This window comes from Lygodium microphyllum, chromosome 17 (assembly GCF_053477565.2).
Source record: "Lygodium microphyllum isolate KBCC chromosome 17, Lygodium_microphyllum_v1.1.10, whole genome shotgun sequence".
Lineage (NCBI taxonomy): Eukaryota > Viridiplantae > Streptophyta > Polypodiopsida > Schizaeales > Lygodiaceae > Lygodium > Lygodium microphyllum.
In genome coordinates this window covers 108,758,347-108,779,853 of record NC_141151.1, presented here as the reverse complement: position 1 = coordinate 108,779,853, position 21,507 = coordinate 108,758,347, and the positions used below count along the sequence as shown (strand labels likewise).

At 42.4% G+C, this 21,507-nt stretch overlaps 1 protein-coding gene across 8 annotated transcripts in view; it reads right to left on the bottom strand.

Moving 5' to 3' along the window:
* The window catches only part of LOC148022246 (dynein regulatory complex protein 10-like), a 165,266-nt gene that overhangs the window by 24,502 nt on the left and 119,257 nt on the right, over positions 1-21,507 (bottom strand). For all 8 annotated transcript variants that reach the window (XR_015694473.1, XM_087697880.1, XM_087697885.1 and 5 more), the window contains one exon: positions 81-209. Coding sequence is in view for 7 of the 8 variants with exons in the window: in XM_087697880.1 (XP_087554006.1) it covers positions 81-209 (129 nt within the window). In the remaining variant the exon portion in view is untranslated. The remainder of the gene's footprint in view (positions 1-80; positions 210-21,507) is intronic.

The window sequence follows — 21,507 nt, the reverse complement described above, 5'->3', positions numbered from 1 at the left end:
TCCAAATGGCTATAAGCGACTTATCTTATTACCTAACAGCATTTCCTACACCACTATATATAAAATGACATACGTCTTACTTGAATTTTGCAGAGGTCTTCCATGCGTATTTTGATATCTTGGTTGTATTCATTTAGTAAGTCCTTCACCTCATAAGCACTCTGCTCTTTCTTCGCACGTAAACTTAGCTCATTGTCCCTGTTTTCTACCTGGAAGAAGAATAAGACAGAAAATACTGTCAAACCAATGAGAGAAAATGCAATGCTTCACATGCACATAGGATAGACCCACAGCTAGTAAGAACAACAAGCTGCAACCTTTCACATGCACATAGGCTAAACCCATGGCTAGTAGGAACAACAAACTCCCTGAACGAACAAGATCTAGATTGTTTGCTGCTATATGCATGCTAGACAGTAAGCTAGCATTCAACCCCCTTGTCCACAGAGTAAGGCTATCGCAAAGATAAGAGATCATGCCTTCTACCACACAATCTCCACATCAAAGCTGAAATCGAATGAATTATTCCATTGTGAGATATTGGGTCCATCAAGAAATACCCATCAAAGCATTGTATGATCTTTGGGTCCATCAAGCAACACCCAAACAAAACATTTTAATTTTCACCATTTCTTTTCTCTTATCTTGCCCTTTCAGTCCCCCACACTCTTCCCCTTGAGACGCTGATGCCATTCTGGGTACATATGGTTTAACTGCCCCCCCCCAGAAAAACCAAAAAAAAAAAAGGCATGTTGTGGCACCACAGTCCTAGAGCCGATCAAGAACTGTGACTGCTAAGTTTCACTTGCCACCATACCCTTGCTCTAGCAACACTTGAGCTGTGGCAGTTGGTTGGGGTTCCTGAGTCTAGCCTACCCGCTGTACCCTTGCCCCATGGACATGGAATCTAGTGAATGATCCTTTACTGCCAAGTGAGCTCGTGCTGACCAGGCTTCAGACAACTGAGTGCACTACAATGCCTAACGGCAAAACTGGTGGCAACATAGACAATAGTTGGACTTCCTAGTGACAATGACCCTTAAGTAAACTATCATGTATTTTGCAAGCATCCTCCAAGTATCTATGATTGCAACCTAGAACTTTGACACCCCTTCTCCCATCATCCAAAGAGAGGTGACCACAGTCCTCCATCAAGTAATGCTACTCCATAATAAGCCTCAGAAAGAAGACTGATCAGGTGCTGAGGAAACGAATGATAGTGCTAGAAGTTCAAGAAAACAAAGCCAATATACCAAAGTAGCAATTAGATAACTACCTTCCCAGAGACCATTGGATATCTATCAACTAGCTCTTGTGGAGCCTCCACTGAACTAATCTTAACCATGAAGATGCCCTACCCCATCAGTGTAGACTTGACAATGCATGAGGTACTAATGTGGTGCATGGACAAAGCCTACCACAAAGTCAAGCACGAGGTGTAGCATCTATCTTGTCTAAAGTCCACAATCTGCTCATACCCCTCCTCCCTATCCCATAATGACTAAAGTTGCTCCTTGGAGAACAGCATGCAAGGTTTGTTGACTTGGGTGCAATGACTAGTTGCAACATCGGTATCAGATGAGAGGCTGCCATTGTATGGGCTTTAAGTGTATCCTCATAGAACTAAAGTTCGAGACCTGGAAAAATAAAAAATTTAGTGCCCCTAGTTACCACTATACTGAACCCCCTTTGGAAGGCCATGAGGTGCATGCACCACCAACTTCACCCAGATAGCAAGTGTCCTAATGGCCCATCTAGGTGAGCATACAGTTCCAGTTTATCCTCGACTACCAGTGGCTGCTCTAATCATGCCAAACTCCTATCACAGAAGTTCTTGTATGGCCAGACCTTGTTCGTACTTGAGAGTTGCAATGTGCATAGAATTATTCCTTGTGCAGGAGGTCCAAATCTTTCTAACCTGCAAATCAAGGGATAGAAAGGCACTTCATGTGGTCCTGTTGACAAGCTACCTATGTCTTTTTCCTCCATGCTAGATCCACTAGTGATTGACAAAGGAGAAAGCAGTGGAGGCCATTAGGAGCCAAATGGAAGAGCATATATGGTAGTGCTTGGAGCTGGAAGCCTTAGAGCTGCTCCCAGAGCTGTAGCCCAGGTGTGTGACGCATACATTGAAATATCAAACCCATGACATGTATTGGCGCTATACAAGAGACATACTAGTTTATGATCATATTATTCTATTTTTGTGCCCATCAATAAAGACAAAATCTCTCTATGCACACCTGAACAAAGGAAAACACATTAGCACCAACCTCAATCAGCACAATAACAAGAGATTCACCCACTCATGACTTGGGTGGAATCCACTCTTCAAAACCACCAGCCAAATCCACTATGTAATTTGCATTTACAAAGGCTCCCTGATTTTGAATAAATAATGCACTTGATTCTCTTTGTCATTCATCTTAATACATGGTTCATTTTTTTTCATGAAGATGTTTAAATCAATGTATAGTAATATTTACATCAGGCTTTCAGGCCAGCCAAGCCCAACAGCAACAAACACTCATGAAGCCAAAAGGCTATCAAAACATTGTTCTATAGGAACAAAAACTCTCTAAAAGGCTATCAAGCACCATTCTGCAAGAACAAAAGAAGGGGATCATGGAGAGGGCACAACAAGGGTGGAGCGAACAATGAGCCTCAGAAGAAGCTCTAGCTCTTCGACACTTTGGTCACACCAACACTTCTGTATGGGGCCCCCATATAGGGATCAAGCCTCTACCACACAACGAGAGCGACACAGGATCAGCCACTACCCAAGCCAGGCAAGGGGGGGAGAGAGAGAGATGAGGGGTGGGAGCAGATGGAGAGACCCCTAGTATTGATGATTTCAGGAATGATTTGGAGTAAGCCCTCTGAACCACATGAGATTATCATGACAGAAAAGGGAGCACCACCCATTGTGGCAAAGGCCCTCTTCCAAATAGTAACTTTCCTACATAAGCTCTGGACCTTGCCGAGACAGAGATACTCCCAGCTCCGACTAGAGTTGTCTAGGCAGCTAGCATTACAAGGGAACACTAACTGCTGGTATGCTCGGACAAAGGCATGGTTACGGCTACATGGATTACACATGGATCACCTCCCACCACTACAATACAGCTCTGATTGCCCTCACTTGGAACTTAGTCTCGAGAGAAGCTGAACTATATCATCGAGATGGACATTATTCAAATACACACAACCAGGACATGGGTGACACCTACTTAGGATCTGGGGATGAAGATGGCTTTCTACCAAAAGCAACTTCTCCACATATCCCCTAATGGCTTTGTTGTCCGCAAGAGATACATTGATGCACACCTATCTCATGGTGTACGATGCACCATTGGACGGCTCCATACATCCTTACCCCAGTTCCGGATGGAGACAAGTAGATACAGTGCAAACTCCTTCCCCCTGGAGGATAGGATTTGCCAACTCTGTTAGCTCGAGCTAGAGATAGAAGAGCACTACTTATGCAAATGCGCTTCCATTGCTTGTTCAGAGAGTGATTTGGGCCACCATCTAGGGTGATGGATTTCCTAGATCAAAGATATCTCCGGCTCTTCTTACTAGAGCTAAGCCGCCACAAAGAGCACCTCTTAACGGACCCAGGAGCAGAGACACAGAGCCACACACTAGTGTACACTCATGGAGTTCCACAAAGTACCGACTACTCCCTCCACTATAGAGTCCTCATGGGCACCAACTAGCAGCCCTACCATGAGGGACCACCCTAGACATAGCCACAAAGAGATGAAAAGCCCATCACACACACCCTTGCAAAGAGGCATCATCTGTAGTTATAAAGGATCCTACATCGTCATCGAAGGACCATACCTCACCACTGTGGCCTCTCTATGCTAGATAGACCAATGAGAGATATCTTGGGATGAGAGTGCCTCTTGAGCAATTCCACATTGTATCTGGCTTAGACATCATTTTGTACTTAGTATCCATGTATTCTTTACTGTTTATTTTCCATTTAGTTAGTCATAGATAAGATGATAGCTACTTTGGGACTTGGAAAATTCTTTGATTTTTCAGATGTGACATTTGGTCTCATTGGCCGATTTAGCCATTTGGTCTCATTGACTTTTCAGATGTGACATTTGGTCTCATTGGCCGATTTAGCCATTTGTAGATATTAATATAACTTTCTTTCTTTCTATCTCTCCCCCCTTCCCCCCAAAAAAAGGGAACTACCTTCACAAAGTCAAAGACGTCTACATACATAAAAGTGTGAAAGCAATCTAGGACATGTGCAAAATCCAAGACCATGACTTGGAAAATGTGAAAGAAATTATGACAACTATGTCTAATGAGTGAAGCAATGAAGCAATTAAGGGAGGAAATGCTCATAAACTAGAAGAATGGAATAATGAAATATACGAGGAGATAAAATCACATTTCACCTCTTAGTGTCCTTCAAGGCAACCTGGATTTGACGTGCAATCGAAGGAAGACATTGAGTCATGTCTTTGGAAAAGAAACACGGTGATTGAGGAGCTTAAACACAAAGTAAACACCTATAAAAACCAGTTTCACCTCTTTAAAAAAGAGAAAAGGAAGATCATGAAAAACATTCCCAAAAGGTGCAAATATTATTTAATGAGCTAAAGATAAACATGGAGAACACCCAACAAAGAGGAGTTCATAAATGTTGTAGCAGAGGAGGAAAAATCAAGCCTTGCACATTTGTGTAGTGGGGTGGAAAGAACAAGACTGCTTTTTGAGTGTAGAACTACTGCCCACTCTTGTTCATTGTCTTGTGCTCTCTCTCTCTTTTTTTTTTCGTAAAAGGTAATTTTATTAATTACAAAAAAGTACAAGTTTACATGATTACAGGATACACGATGGCTCTACCCCATCTGTGTAAAGAACACACTGTCTCTCTACAATAACCAGGCGACCTAAGTGTTACAAAGTCATGGCAAAGACGTAGAGGAAATTGCCATATGCTAGGGACGTAAGTCCTCCCCAGAGAGCATATCAGAGTGCCGGAGAAGATCCATCTGCCAATACAAGAGACCCTTAAGCCTAGCAATATCCCACTGAACATTATAGGCGGAATCAAAAAGAAAAGCATTCCAAATGGTCCAGTTATGCCAACAGCCCCAATATCGAAGAAAGTGAAACACGATCTTCATATGTGGCTGTGTCGGTGTGGGGTATTTGGGCTGCACAAAAACCCAATCAAACGGGCGTAGCGAGAAACCAACCACCGCTCGCCAAACGGCTGACAAGAATGACTAGATTTTCTTAGCGATGGGGCAAGAAATAAATCAGTGATGGACAGATTCCACACTAGTGGTGCAAAAGAAACAGTTGCCGTTGGAGATTCGACGCTTGGAAAGAGTTGAAGCAAGCGGAAGACCACCAATCATCCTCCTCCAAAGAAAGACCTTATATTTGAAGGGTGTCTTGTTCAACCAGCCCTCCATCACAGTTGCCCTCCACCATGACCGGGATTTATGCAATCCCCATAGAGTATTAGCTTTAGTAACCAGCCATTGATGATATTTAATCAGAAGATGATACACCTGGTTAGCTGAAGCCTTATCTAAATGCAGCATGCCTGCAAAGTCCCAGTCCTGCCAGGGACAATCCCAAGCAAGGGCAGGAAAGGGTTGTCTGCTCTGAAGCACCATCAAAAGCTGTTCCCATAAATGCCTGTAACCACGAGGGATCTTGAAAAGCCTCCTGGCTGTACAAAAGGATATCAACACATTGCGACTGGCAAGGGTGGCATCCACGACTGAAGTTAAGCCCAAACGTGCCATGCGGTTGAATTTTGGTCGAAGCTCATGTTTACCTTCCCACGAAAGTAACCGCGAGACTGCCAACAATTCCAATTGAAAAGAATTAGTAGCCAAGCGATCCTCCGTTGGATACCACTGAGCCTTCCGAAGGACTAGTCTCCAGGAATATACCAAATGGGCAAGCAGAGATGAACAAGGATTGGAGAATCGAGAATCCGCATTAAGAACATGCCACCAAGAACTCCAAATTTGGGTATTTCCATGCAAAAGCCCGTGATCCTCAAGAAAATAACGGGCTATAACGACCCATGGGTGATGATCCGAGCACATGGCGCGGAAAAGAGACCAACGGAGGGCCAGCATATGAGTTCGGGCATCTAAAATAGCCCCTCCACCCATGCGTTTGGGGGTGCACGCATGCGACCAAGAAATCCAAGAAATGCCTGCATGCAAGGAATCCTTCTTCCACAACATGAAATGAATAGACTGAGTAAGAGCATTCAGTGTAGTAGTAGTCCAGGGCAGCAATGGCAAGAAATATGTGAGCATTGGCAACATAATTGTCTGGGCTACTTTGAGGTGAACATGGAAGGGCCAAGCCTCAGACTTCCAATACATAAACTTAGCCGCCAGCTTGTGTGAAATCCACTGTAGTAGCTGCTTTGGGGGAACATCAACACCCAAAGGGTACCCAAGATGCCTGACAATGGAGCCACGGGGAACAGCCAAACCCTGCCAGTCCAATGACTGCAAGTCCAACTCCGTGTAGCTGAGAATGGCTGATTTCAAAGTATTGATGCAAAAACCGGAAGCCTGACCAAAGAGAGCCCAAACATCTAGTGCTTTACGAAGGTTATCCTTGTCCACACGGAGAATCATAAAGATGTCATCAGCCAAGGATTGACTAATGAATTGCTGTCCAAAAGGAAGCGACAATCCAGCCAACTGAGTAGAAGCTGCCATATGAGATAACATCGAAAGAACTGGATGAGTCGCAAGGGCAAAGAAGAGAGGACTCAAAGGGCACCCCTGTCTGACAGAGCGAGCAAGGACAAATGGCTCGGTAACGCCTCCATTCAGCATGACTCGCGAAGACGCCGCAGCACTGATGGTGTAAATCAGATGAGACATCCGAGCACCAAAGCCCATAGCAGACATAAGTCCTACAATGAAAGACCAGTCCAAATAATCAAAAGCCTTTTCAAGGTCCAATTGAATCAGTACGACCACCTGATTAGAATGCCTTGCATAATCAATCGCCAGTTGCGCATTTAATACATTGTGCAGAATGTTTCGGCCCTTAATGAAACTATATTGGAGAGGATGCACAATGGCAAGAAGATGCTTATGTAGCTGATTTGCCATAACTTTGGAAAAGATTTTATACATAGAACCCATCAAAGAGATTGGGCGCCAATGTGTCAACATAGACGGCAAAGGAACTTTTGGAAGCAGTTTAATAAGTCCTTCTTTCCATGAGGCAGACATGATCCCCGTATCCCATACCTGCTGAAACAAAGCCGTCAATGGTTTCGCCAGTTGGGTAGCAAAAACCTCAAAGAACTCATTGGTGAGACCATCCCAACCAGGACTTTTATCCTTGGGCAAGTGTAACAAAACATCGATAACCTTCGCCTCACAAATATCTGACTCCATAGAAGCTTGCATGTCCTACGGAACCTAATTGCGGACCATATCATAAAAAACTGAACGGGCATGAGTAATTTGGCCTGAAGGTGGAGAAGTGGAACCAAGAAGATCGAGGAAATAATTCCTACACATATTCACAATAGTTTGCGGATCATGGACCATTTGACCTTCTGCATCCTGGAGTCTAGTCATATTCTCTCGAGCAGGAGAAGCATGGAGAGCTCAAAAGAACTTATGAGTCTGACAAGCACTATCTTGCAAAGTCTCCGACAGATGTTGCAATTTGGCCTGCTGATAAGATTTCAAGTGAAACTCTTTAATAAGATCAGCCACACACATTGCCAGGGACAGCAGAAATTCATCATCTGGAGTGTCCACCAGCAGAGAACGAACCAAAGCCAACAGGTCCTCCGCTGTTTGTCGACACCGCCGACAAAGAGAGGCATGATGGATCCCATACTTCCGAGCAACCCGCTGCACATTAGAAAGCAATCATTCAAACGAAGCAGTGCCCTGAGAGGAGAAGTCCAATAAGAATCTATCAATCAATTGCTGCATATAGCCCTGAAAGATTACATGCTTCAAATAAGACGAGTTGAAACGCAAAGGGAGTCTCTCTAGAAATTTCTTAAAAGGTGCAATGGGTTGTGTAAGCAGCTCAAGCTGTAGAGGGAAATGGTCCGACAAGGCATATTGCTGCAACACTTTCATTTCGAGCATCTCAAGAAGGAAATCATCATTCTGCATGACGTATATGCGGTCCAACCGCGACCATGTTGTTGCATACTGGGCAGAATGGAAAGTAAACCCTGTAGAAGAAGGGTGTAGCCAAGACCAGAGATCTTGCTTAAGAATGGCAAGGGCCAACTCATGCGACCTACGACTTTCCGGTGCGTCCATTACCGAATGCTTTGATGTGGATTGCGAAGAATCAACACATATATTGAAATCCCCCATCAAAAAACCCCGTCTGCCAAGTGACAAGGAAGTCTGCAAAGTATGCCAAAGCTCGTGGCGAGATAGAGGATCATTCGGAGCATAGAGGCCAAGTAACCATAAGATTTCTCCTTCAAATAAAATTTCAATCACTATAAAGCGGCCATGTACATCATTTTTAATAAGAACAAGCTGATATTTTTCATGTACAATCATGAGCACACCAGAATAATGCATGGCATGTGTCCCTGCATAGAACAAAAGAAAGCCATGGCAATCCACAACTTTTCCTGCTTCACCGTGACTCTTGTGCTCAACAGCACACAAGACATCCCACTGATTCTCATGCAATACAGTCCACATGGCATGTTGCTTGTGGCGAGAACAAATTCCTCACACATTCCACATGGCTATTTTCAAGTGTATTCAAAAGAAAATCAGGTATGAGACACAGCTTGCCTCGATTTGACCTTTTCTGCAAGAATGTCCAGGACTCCGTCATCCAAAAAATCAGCCAACACGGCAAAAGAGTTCTGATAGCCAGATTTGGAGGTAGACGGCATATCCGCTGTCTTGGGGATGGAACGGGGATAACGACAATCCCATGGGGTGATGACGTTACCTCTAGTATCAAAGGCCAACTTAGCAGGTGGACCCTTTGGACCATGCGAATACATTCTACTGGTGGGCTGTTGATGAGGAGCAGAGGAAACCATAGCAGGAGCAGAGTACTCTGAAGCCAACATTTCTTTCCTGCGTATATAAGTACGCATGGAATCTTGTGGGGCAGTAGGCACAGTATCCACCATGCCAGTAACAAGCCTATTGCCTTTTTTTGCGCGTACATCGACCCAGTCATTGCCACGGGAATCCAAACCCGAAACCTGTTGTTTACCTTTATCCAAACCTTGAGGTGGCTGGGTGGCATCCTGTGACGGAGCATCACACACCATATCTTCCATGGGCAGCGCAACATGCTCAGCCTGTGAAGTGTAGTGCTTCTCTGGGCATTCAGCCATAAAATGCTCCAATTTTCCACAGGAAAAGCAATGTCCTGCAAAGTTGCCCCATTTCAAACGGAAGTGTAAAGGATGCATGCCAGAGCAATTAAGATGTAACCAAGCAGGCCTTTTCCTAGCAGTGTCCCATAACATACACAAACGGTTGCGATTCACGGCCCTTAGGCTTGGGGGGACCAGAATAGTGCCCACAGCGGCCATGGCGTCCTTTAACAGTGGCCAATAGACAACCAAACAGTTTTCCACTTCAACCCACACACAGCATTCACGTTGCAATTTTGAAAATCTGCCATTGGGCACCATGGCACAACATGGACCAAACGGCAATCAAAGAACAAAGGCAGTTTGGACAGGAGAGCAGCACGGTGCGCCTCAGATTTTAGCAGCACCTCAAAAAAGCCTCGGGGCCCAACAAAAACCTCTTCAACACATTCCCCTTGAAGTAGACTGTGTAGCCACTGGCGAATACGGGAAAGTTGTGGGATCCTGCCAGTGAAGAAGAGTATCAAAGCGCATTCATAGAACACTGAAAAGGAGTGCAAGACATTTTTCGGGTCCACAATGGCTTCCAGAACATCTTCAGTTGTGCAGAGTCAGAAAGACTTCTTGATTATATTGAACATAATCACCAAGCAGAGTGTTGGCAAACTCCAACAAATGCTCCCAGTCAACATCCTGAGAGTCCACAGAATCAGAAGCAACCTAAGCATAGGAACGATCTTGACGATCCATTGTCTCTTCAGAAGTATGCTTGGAGCGTTTGCCCGCAAGCTGGAAGTCAGGACCAGGGGGCATCTCTTCTGTGCACGAAATCATGTCCTCTGGTTCTTGTGTCAGAATCCGGACCAAGAGCGGCCACCGTTAGGTCTATAAAAACTAGATCCAGACCAGCCATATTGTACCACTGCGTATGCCAGTCAGAGGCCGCCGAGTGAAGAGCTCACGGGAGGCAGAAACACACAGGCCTCTCTCTCTCTCTCTCTCAGGCAAAACAGGCCTTGTACTAGACTAGCGTCTTCAGTCGTGGCATGTCCCAATAACGCGAGTGACAGGGCACAACCCTGATAGTGCAGGTGCAAGAGGGCGAACCACAGGGCGGGGAGACGACGGCAGGGCTGGACAGTCGATGGATCAGGGCAGGGACGAAGCGACGTTCAACAGGGCCCACAGTTTAAGCGGACGGGCGCGAACCAGGGCGGACAGGTGCAGAGCCCACAGACGACAGCGGGACGGGTCAGGCGACGGAGGTGACGGGCCAAACGGGCCTGACGACGGACGACAGGTCGCGCGACGGGCTAGACGGCCCAGACGGACGCAGAAACAACAAGACTGATGGGCAGGGCCGACAAGTCAAACGACCGTCGGCAGGGCGGCACGAGCAGGCGGTGCCATCGTCTCTCTCTCTCTCTCTCTCTCTCTCTCTCTCTCTCTCTCTCTCTCTCTCTCTCTCTCTCTCTCTCGCTCCATTTCCAACATTTGGTATCAGAGCAGCTTCCACACGCAAATTCCCAGCCACCATCAGCCAATGCCACTCCACCAAGGTCACTCTATAGCCAGCCAATGTTCGGCCCAAGGAAAAGAAGTTTCTGTTTTGGAAGAGGTGTTGCTAGTGTTTTCAGCTTTGCAAGAAGTCGCGTACAATCTTGCATGCAACTATGCTCACATAGCCTCTCTCGGCCCTATTCATAATATTCTCAGCCCTGCTCACCATTTTCTCAACCTTGCTCACCATTTTCTCAACATTGCCTACCATTTTCTACAGATCTAGGAAAAAGAGGTATCCTAATTTTCCAAATTTTGGGGATTTCAAAAATTTTAGCGATTTCTCATCCATCTTGCTCGTCTCATACCTAGTTTTGAAGAAATTTTCAATTTCTCACTCTCCATGCCAAGAAATTTGGGGATTTTTTACCAACTTTCCAAATTTCGCAAATTTCTTGAATTTTCTTCGAAGAAAGTTGGGGCTTTTGCCCAATTCAAGTTCCCATGCGTGAATCTCCACCAAAATTGCCAACATTGCACAATTTCTTCAACATTGGTGCAAGAAATTTGTGGTTTTTCAGTTTTTTGGCTCCAACACGGATTACAAGGCAGATTCTAGCTGGCTAATTACTGTTGCATCCCAAGGCAATATCTATGCAGAAATTTGGACTGCAATGTAGAAATTTCTTAAACTTCTTTGAAATTTTAGGAAGAAATTTGGGGCTTTTTCCCTACACACATCCCAAGGCAAGAAATCAATGATACAACAGCATTTAATTACTACTAGAGTCAAATTGAGCAGTAAATTTGGGAGAATTTCAAAAAAATTAGTGAGAATTGGCATTAAATTGCTGAAATGTGTAATTTTGTGGGCACACGTTAGGAGGCAGGTGTACTACAGCCGTATACAACAATATACAGCAATGCATTGCTGTCATTCTTGTAGCTGAGTGCTGATTTGGGTGAAATAGTGCACACTTTGGCATTTGTGTGACAATTTGGCAGTTATTTGACAATAAAGGATTTCTGGTACTCTAAGTACACACACTATACTTCAACATTGAAGCATTTCGCTGCAGATTCTTGCTCAATCCTAACAACATGTAGAGCAAGGAAACAATGATCAGAGTAGCATCCTCGGTGTTCTCACTTAAGAGGACAAGCTTGATGGCTTCAAACACCCGTTGTGGAGTTTTATGGTTTGCAACCTTCTTGTTGCAAAGGACTTGTGGAACTATGTTACAAGTAGTGACCAAGTGGTCTCACACCTCAATCACCTCAACATCACACTCCAGTACAAGTTGATGGTGTTACCACTAGTGCTGCTGCTCCTCCCCCTACTACGGAGGATCAGAGGAAATGGGATTCAAAGGATGCTCAAGCACTTTCTTTGATAGCATTGTCGATGAAAAGACCTATCATTTCGCACATTTGGTCTTGCAAGACCTCAAAATCTACATGGGACATACTTTAGCATATGTTTGGTGCCTGCAATGAGGCTAAGATCTCCTATCTTCACAAAGAGTTGGCAAATGTAAACATGGATGAGGGTGATAGCAAGACGGATCACCTTACTCATATGTAGGATTTGCCTGAGCAGCTGCTCAATGTTGATGAGATTATTCAAGATGTTAAATCAGTGAACATCACACTGAACTCTCTTCCAGAGTCATATCTTGGTTTTCACACCTTTGATGTTGTCATTAGGGAGGGGAAGAGAAATACCCTCTTACTTTTGTGGAGTTGGAAGGCCTCTTGTTGTAAGAGAAGCAAACTCGGAAGAATGTTGCATTGTGTTCAGGTGATATGGCTATGCTTTCCAAGTTTAAAGGCAAGGGTAAATTGCACAAAATCTGCAAAAGGGTGATGTTGGACAGCCATCAAACAAGGCTGTCCAAGACTCAAATAAGTCTAAAAAGAAGGGAAAGTGATTGCAAGAAGCCTGGTCATTATATTGATGAGTGCCAAAAGAGATAGGCCAAGGTAAAGAAGAAAGGCTCTGGTTTCGTTGTCCAAGAGGCATCGGCCAAGAAATTAGCAAATGGTGATGCTTCAACCAACTTGATAGAGAAGGATTATGCATTTCTCACATGCAATTATGATTCTTTTATGGCTAATTCAGCATTTAATGCTACTAAAACACAGCAAATATGGTATTTTGACAATGATGCTTCAAAGAACATCACTTCCAAGAAGTACATCTACTTCTTTGCATTCATCCCTTGCTAGGAAGCATCTCACATGTATAAACAACAGCAGTTATGATGTTTGTGGCATTAGGGCAATCATTGTTACTGCTATAGATGGTTCAAACTTCATGTTTCTAGATGTATTATTTGTATCTAGCATTACAAAGAACTTCTTATCTATTTCTACCTTCAATAAGCATAGCTTTCAGGTCATCTTTGAGGATGACAAATGTATTGTCAAAGTTAGAGAGATAGACTACGCACTCACATTGTCAAGCACCTCGTACAAGGGTTTATTCTTGTTAGACACTTATGACCAACAATCTCATGATACTCTAGTAGTCATTAGTCTTACGCCCGCTATGCAGAATGCGGAGCTTTGGCATGCCCACTATGGACATATGAGCTTTGGGAGTTTGATGACCCTTTAGAGATATCATATGCTAGATGCATTGCCTCTAGTGGAGACTTCACCTCCTCATGCATGCAAGGGATGTATTTTGGGCAAGATACATAGGATTGTCTTTAAAAAGGATGGTGCAGTGCATGCTATCTGAAAAATGTAGCTTATTCACTCTGATGTTTGTGGTCCCATGAGGACACATGAACTTGGGGGTCACCTCTATTTTGTTACATTTATTGATGACTACTCGAGGTATACATGGGTGTATGGATTGAAAGTTAAGTTTGATATATTCATGCATTTTAAACATCTTGTCGCAAAGTTTGAGAATGAAACTAGTTTAAAAGTGCAGATACTTCACACAAATAGGGGGGGGAGTACATGTCTTGTGCATTTGAGACATATTTGTTGGATCATGGCATTACGCATCACGCCACTGTTAGAATGACTATCCAACAAAATGAAGTTGCTAAAAGGAAGAATCACACTCTCATGGAAATGACTTGTTGTATGTTAAAAAGCAAGGGATTGCTACATAAATTTTGGTTAGAAGGGCTTCAGTGTGCCAATCATATATTGAAGAGGGCACCTACAAAAGCTTTGAAGACGGTCACTCCATTTGAGGCTTGGCATGGAAAGAAACCCAAAGTTAACTACTTTCGGGTGTTTGGTTGCATGGCCTACGCATATGTACCAAAAGAGCTTCGTGGGAAGCTTGATAATAAGGCTGTGAAATGCGTTTTTATTGGCTACAATTTGGAAAGCAAAGGCTATCACATATATGACCTACATATGAAGAAGGTGTTTGTTAGTAGGGTTGTCATATTTGCTGAAAATGCAGCATTTTCTCAAAGACCAATTTCAAATGCCAACCACACATGACATTGGCGATGTTTTTGAAGGCCTTTTACCACTTTCTTTGGAGTCTATGCTTGCTGTAAATGGCAGAATAGACCTATTACAGCAAGTTGTTACTGCTCCATATGCTACGGAACAGCAGGGCATTAATGAGGGTTTGCCACATATAGTGGAGGCAATAGTTCAGCCTAAAATGGCTGCTGTAAATGCAGCAAAAACAGCCCTGAGATGGCCGTTGCAAATTCTCTAGGAGAGTAAAATGGATGCCCCATTACCTCAGTGCACTAAAATGGTTGCCAGGCATGCAGCACATGATGCAAGGGGGGCACATTTGGCTGATATAATGGAATTAGATGATTGTGATGAGCATGTGTTTATGACCTCACTGGTGGATGATGATGAGCCTACTTCCTTGGACGAAGCTCAGCAAGATGTACATTGGATGCAGGCTACGCAAAAGGAGTTAGACTCCATTGCCACTAACTCTACATGGGATCTTGTGGATCTACCACTTAGCAAGAAGGCCATTGGCACTAAGTTTTCAAACTCAAACATAAAGCTAATGGTACAATTGACAAGTACAAGGCATGGTTGGTAACAAAAGGCTATGCATAGAAGAATGGCATAGATTATGAGGAAAATTTTGCTCCTACACCTGTATGAGTACAATGAGATGTGTGATTGTGATGGTTGCACATTATGCTTGGAAAGTACATCACTAGATCTATAGAGGAAAATTTTATGGATTTTAAAGCTGAATTAAAACATGCATTTGTTATGTCAGATATGGGCTGTCTACACTATTATTTGGGGATTTAGTTTACCCAAAATCAGCATGGTATCATCATGTCATATTATGTGGATAAGCTATTACATAGATTTAATATGCAAGATGGCAAGCCTATGTGCACTCCTATGGAGTCATGTCTATGCATGGTGGTGAAGAGATGTCTGATGTTGCAATTTATAGCTAAGCTATTAGTTGTCTTATTTACAGCGATTCAAATTGGGCTAGTGAAGCAGACACTAGGCAGCCTACTAGTGGACACTTTCTTTTTGGGCCGTTCATGCATTTCATGACTAAGCAAGAAATAGCCTACAATGGCTACTTCATCTTGTGAGGATCAGTACAGGGTAGCCTTCACCATAGCAGTGGAATGTGTATGGCTATGTAGATTGTTGGCTAATCTACATAATTTTTTGGAGGATCCTACACCCATTCTTTTGACAGTCAAAGTGCTACTGCAATGGCACAGAATCCTGTGTTTCATGCTCACACGAAACACATTGAGGTACACTACCATTATGTCACAAAGAGATGCTATGCACGAGAGATCAATTTGATGTATGTCCCTACACAAAAGAATGTTGCAGACATTTGACCAAAGCACTTCCTCATGAGAAGTTTGAGGCTTTTCAAAAGTCCATGAGGTTGCTAACTTTCAGTGATTGCTCTTCCTATACTTCTACCACATTGGCACTGTAGGGGAATGGTAGAAATTTCCAATTCTATGGGCAATGCCCAATGTTTTTGATTATTTGGTTTGAATTGTGAACGAAACTACATTAACAAGTTGTGTCACTACTTTTGTAGTGATGGGTTAGGCACGAAGATCGAGACAGTTGGACGAAGAGACAGAGAGAGTGGGAGGCAGCAAAGCAGAGTGTGCACAATTTTAGATACAATGACGAGTGTGTACCTTTAGGTTTTTAGATAGATATATATATGTAAGTACAAGTGCTAAGGATGTGTTTACACCCGAGCACATTTAAAGGCATGAGGGCCTTTATTCCCAACAACCTCCAACCTAAAGGCAATGTGCCTTAAGAGGAGAAAAGAATCAACTAAGTCTAGGTATATACAAAGCTGAAATACATATATCTATCCAACTCCCATCATCTATCGGCAATGAGCAAACCCCTCTGCTAGAAGACCCTTCATGAGAAGGTCTGTAGGATTATCATCTGTATGCACTTTGACAAGCTCAATGTTCTTACTGTCAAGTACATCTCCAATGAAGTGGTACTTCACCTGTATGTGCTTTGTCTTTGCATGAAAGACGGGATTCCGTGCTAGCATGATAGCACTTTGACTATCACAATGAAGAACAGGTAACTCTGTGATGCCAAGCTCTCCCACCAAACGTGAAAGCCATAAAGCCTCCTTGCATGCCTCAATGACAGCCACATACTCTGCCTCTGTAGTAGACAATGCAACACACTTTTGTAGCCTGGAGATCCAAGAGACTGCTCCTCCTGTAAAAGTAAACACATATCCAGAAGAGGACTTTCTGCAATCCGCATGACCAGAATAGTCTGCATGCATAAAGCCGCCAACAAATGCCTTTTTCTTTCCAAAGCAGATGCACAACTCCTTTGTGCCTTTGAGGTATCCCATAATACCTTTCATTGCATCCCAATGCTTCTTGCCAAGGTTTGCCACGTATCTGCTAACCAACCATAGCATACATCAAACTGCCAATAGCTGAAGCATATGGTATCTTGGACATTTCTGCCTTCTCATCATCAGATGTAGGGTTGTCCTCTGCACTGAGTTTCACATATGCAAGCAATGGAACCCCAATTGTTTCCCCCCCCCTCCATATTGAAACACTGCAAAACTTTGGAGATATACTCCTGCAAAGATAGATAGAGCAATCCTTTTGACCTATCTCTGAGTATTCGCATACCAAGAATGTGATTTGCATCACCAAGATCCTTCATGTCAAAGTTGCCATGAAGACTTTGCTTCAGTGAATCCAAGGCATGAGTATCCCTGCCAACAATCAACATGTCATCAACATACAAAACCAAGATAATCAAGCTGCCATCTGTTGCCTTCTTAGTAGATTGAGAGAGAGAGAGAGAGAGAGAGAGAGAGAGAGAGAGAGAGAGAGACACACACACACACACACAGAGCATTAGGAAAAAAAGAACTAAAAAATAGGCATTTTAGTTCCCCTCTCTCCTCCTTAAAAGAAGGAAAGAGAAGAGAAGAATAGTAAAATAATCCTCTTCTCTCTCCACTTTTGCAAGCTTGATTTGCCTTTTTTATATTATCCACAAAGGATCAGCTCATATTCTTTCACTCTCCTCATTCAAGAACCCCTTTTTCAACCATATTTTATATTCAAAATGGAGTTAGTTATAGGAGTGTGGTGCTTGGTTTTCAATGCAAGATGATTAGTAAATATAAAATAATTGATATTTCAATTAAAAATAAGAAAAATAAAATTTTAAAAGTTTTCAAAGATATTTTGGGAATTTTTTATATCATAACTTTTGGTCAAAAAACAAACCTATTGGTCAATTTTACTATTTTTTGGTTTTTTTTAAAAATGTAGATTTAAATTTTCTAAAATACAAGAACTCTTGGATACCCCTACTTTTTGAGCCATTTTTCCCCATTTTTACTCTCTCATAGATCTACTCTAGCCTCTTCTCTATGATTACGCAACCTTCATTAATATAGATAACTATTTATGTCTCTCTTGCTCTCATAATCACTCATCCATAACCACTATATGTGATCTATCTATATTTGTCTATCTTTACTCTCTCATAGATCTACTCTAGCATCTTCTCTATGATTATGCAACCTTCATTAATATAGATAACTATTTACGTCTCACTCGCTCATAATCACTCATCCATAACCACTATATGTAATCTATCTATATTTTTCTATCTATCCTTTCTCACTACACTAAGCTACCTCCTTCCCCTTGATACCTTTGTGTGCTTCTATATGCATCTCTACTCTATCTCTTGAGAAAACTAAGCCTAGCTTTCCATTTCATTTAATATCTCTATGCATCTCCTCCAACCTATCTCCATACAGACATCAAAGCAACTATTTCCATTAATGTCTCTATGAATCTATCTCAATGTCTCTACCTATGTCTCTTTAGTTAATCATTGTAAACTCAATAGCCCTATTCCTATTAATACATAAGCATGTCATTTAGCTCATCTCCAATCTAACTCTCTAGATACTAAACCTCATATTCTCATTAGCATCTCTATGTAATCAATGCATATACCTACACAACTGGAGCACAAGCAATAAGTAAAATGAGTACATGAAAGGAGTTGCATATTACGATAGAGGTTGAATATGTCCCATTGTTTAAAAGGACCCAACATACTAGTGACAACCCTCAAGTTCTAAACAATTACAAGTAGATGGGATTGAAGCACATGGATTTGTGGGTTGATGGAAGGAATCTATCCAATTGATCTCCTAACCAATAAACATCTAACTTTCTCAAGAATTATAAATTTTCTTAAGTATGTATGTGAGGGTAATAATGGGTTTCTTGATTGCACTAAACAACTTAATAATTAGGCATTCAAAGTGTTTACAATTACCAAGCAATCATAAAAAAGTGTCATTGTAGAGGCGAGCTCCAACTCAACTACCAAGACCCACGAATCGCTTATTGTTCAAGCGTTTTATGATACCATTCTTTTGGTGCTTGTTTCAGCCCATACAAACTTCTTTTGCGTTTACATACCATCTTTTCTTTCCCTTTTTCAACAAACCCTTCAGGATACTGCATATATATGTCTTCATGCAGATCACCATGTAAGAATGCAATCTTTAAATCCATCTGTATGAGCTCCATATCTTCAGCTACAACCATGCCCAAAATGGTTCTCATGGTAGTTGTCTTGACTACAAGAGAGAAAATCTCATCAAAGTCAATTCCATGTTCCTGCTTGTACCCCTTCGCAACCAATCTTGCTTTGTACTTTGGTGAGGAACCAGAAGTGACCATCTTGTAAACCCATTTGCATAGAAGTGTTTTTTGCTCTTTAGGCAACTACACCAAGTCCCAAGTACCATTTTTCTCAAGAGATTCCATCTCTAACAACATGGCTTTATACCATTTCTTGCTGTCCTGTCTGTCCATTACTTCCTTGAAGCAAGACGGTTTACCACAGTCTGTCAACATGACATAATCAACCACATTATTTACACCAGGATTGAATCTATCAGGTTGTCTAGTAGCCCTAGACGATCTCCTAACCCAATGATCATTGTTTGCTGGTTGTTGGGCATTTTCAACTTACTATCCTGGCATTTCAGTTTGCAAATCAGTATTAACAGTTTGTTGCCATGGTTGTTCCTGCACATATAGTGGCTCATTATCATGGGCAATAGTTGGCTGATCATTTCTAGCATTATTTTTTGCATTTATAGGTTCATTTATAGCAGGTTTATGCTGTTGTACAGCGGGCACATTTTGCTACCCAAAAGGTATTTCTTCCCGGAATACAACCCTACGCACCTCTTGGTCTTTTCAGGTTGTTTATGCATGCAATCTTCCTGGAAAATAACATCATTGTTGTGTACTACTTTCCTTTTCTCAGGATCCCACAGTCTATACCCCATTTCATCCTCGTCACCATATCCTAGAAAAATGCATTTACAAGACTTTGGCTTAAGTTTGCTACGTTTTTCTTTACGAATGTGTACAAAAGCCTCGCAGCCAAATACTTTCAAATGAGCATATGAAGGTGGCTTGCCGACCACACTTCTTGGGGAACTCCCCTCCCCCCCAAAGACCTGTTTGGTGACCAATTAATTAAGTATATGGCTGTCATAGCAGCCTCTGCCCAAAAATCAGGGAGTAAAGCAACATGAGACAACATCGTACGGACCTTATCCTGTATGGTCCGATTCATACGCTCTGCAAATCCATTTTGGGGTGGATTATGAGGGGCAGTCAGCTTCCTCTTTACCCCTTTGTTGTCACAAAATGCCTGAAAGGCCTTGGACACATTCCCCACCATTATCAGAGTGAAGACACTTGAATGTCTTATCAGTTTGACCAATGCTAAGAATTTTCTGAACTTGTCAAGCACTTCATCTTTGCTACGAATAGGATAAACCCATATCTTTCGTGTAGCATCATCGATAAAAGTGACAAAATATTTCTTTTCCCCTAAAGATAATCCTGGCATCTGACATACATCTAAATGTACTAACTCTAGAGGAGAAGATTTCAAAGAAAGAGACTTTTTGTGAGATGTTTGTGCATGTTTACCATAAATACAATGATCACAATGCTCAAAATCGGCATAACGAAGACAAGGCAAGTAAACCAAACGAGAAAGCACTTTCATTCCTGTTTGACTCATGTGTCCCAACCGGCCATGCCACTAAGAAACGCTTGGCTGCTCACTCACGGAAACAACATGATCACTCACACACTAGATACATAGAAAGGATACAAAGTATCACTTTTACAACCTCTGGCAATCACTCTAGATTCCTTATAGATCTTCCATTTTCCATCACAAAAGGTGGTATGAAAACCATCATCATCTAGCTGCCCTATGCTAATCAAGCTCTTCTTCAGCTAAGGTACATGCCATACATGCTAAAGTGTGAAGACAAAGCCATGCTAAAACTGTAACTGCACATTGTCAATACCTGCAATGTCGCATGCATAGTTGTCCCCAAGATGGACAACACCATGTCGACCCCTTGCATAGAGAGAGAACCACTCACGATAAGGGGTGACATGAAAGGAAGCACTTGAATCAAGAATCCGAGTATGCATGTCCTCATCTGTATCTGCAAGTAAAGCATGTGCACCAAAGTGTGAAGAGACCAAAAGTACATCATTCCCACTGTCCTCACTATCATGAGTGACTACATTCACCTCTTCAATTTTGACACTGCTTTTATTAGGTTGACCTTCTTTCTTCTCTTCCTTGCTATCATCTATATTCTTGCCCTTTCCTTTCTCTTTCTTCCATTTGTAGCAATCGCGTTTAAAGTGACCCTTCTTATCACAATGGTGGTATTCAACATCTTTGCCACGTGATTTACTACGTTCCTTGCTATCAGATTTGCATTTCTGCTATGATCTGCCCCTAGTATGCAAAGCACTAGAAGACTTACTAGATGCATTGTTCTGCCAATTCATTTCTTCCATGGATAGAGCACTCTCTACATCAGCATACAAAAGGATCACATTAGAGTTACTCATAGCAGTTCTGAATGTATCCCAACTCTCTAGTAGAGTGCAAGGCAAGAACGTAGTCTTAAATTCTTCATCAATCAAGAACTTCAAGGCAACCAGCTAGCTGAAAATAGAGTTAAACTCACTCAAGTGAATAGACATTCCTCTACCCTCTTTCATACGCAAATCCGTAAGCTTTTTTAGCCAATACACTTTGCTTGCGGC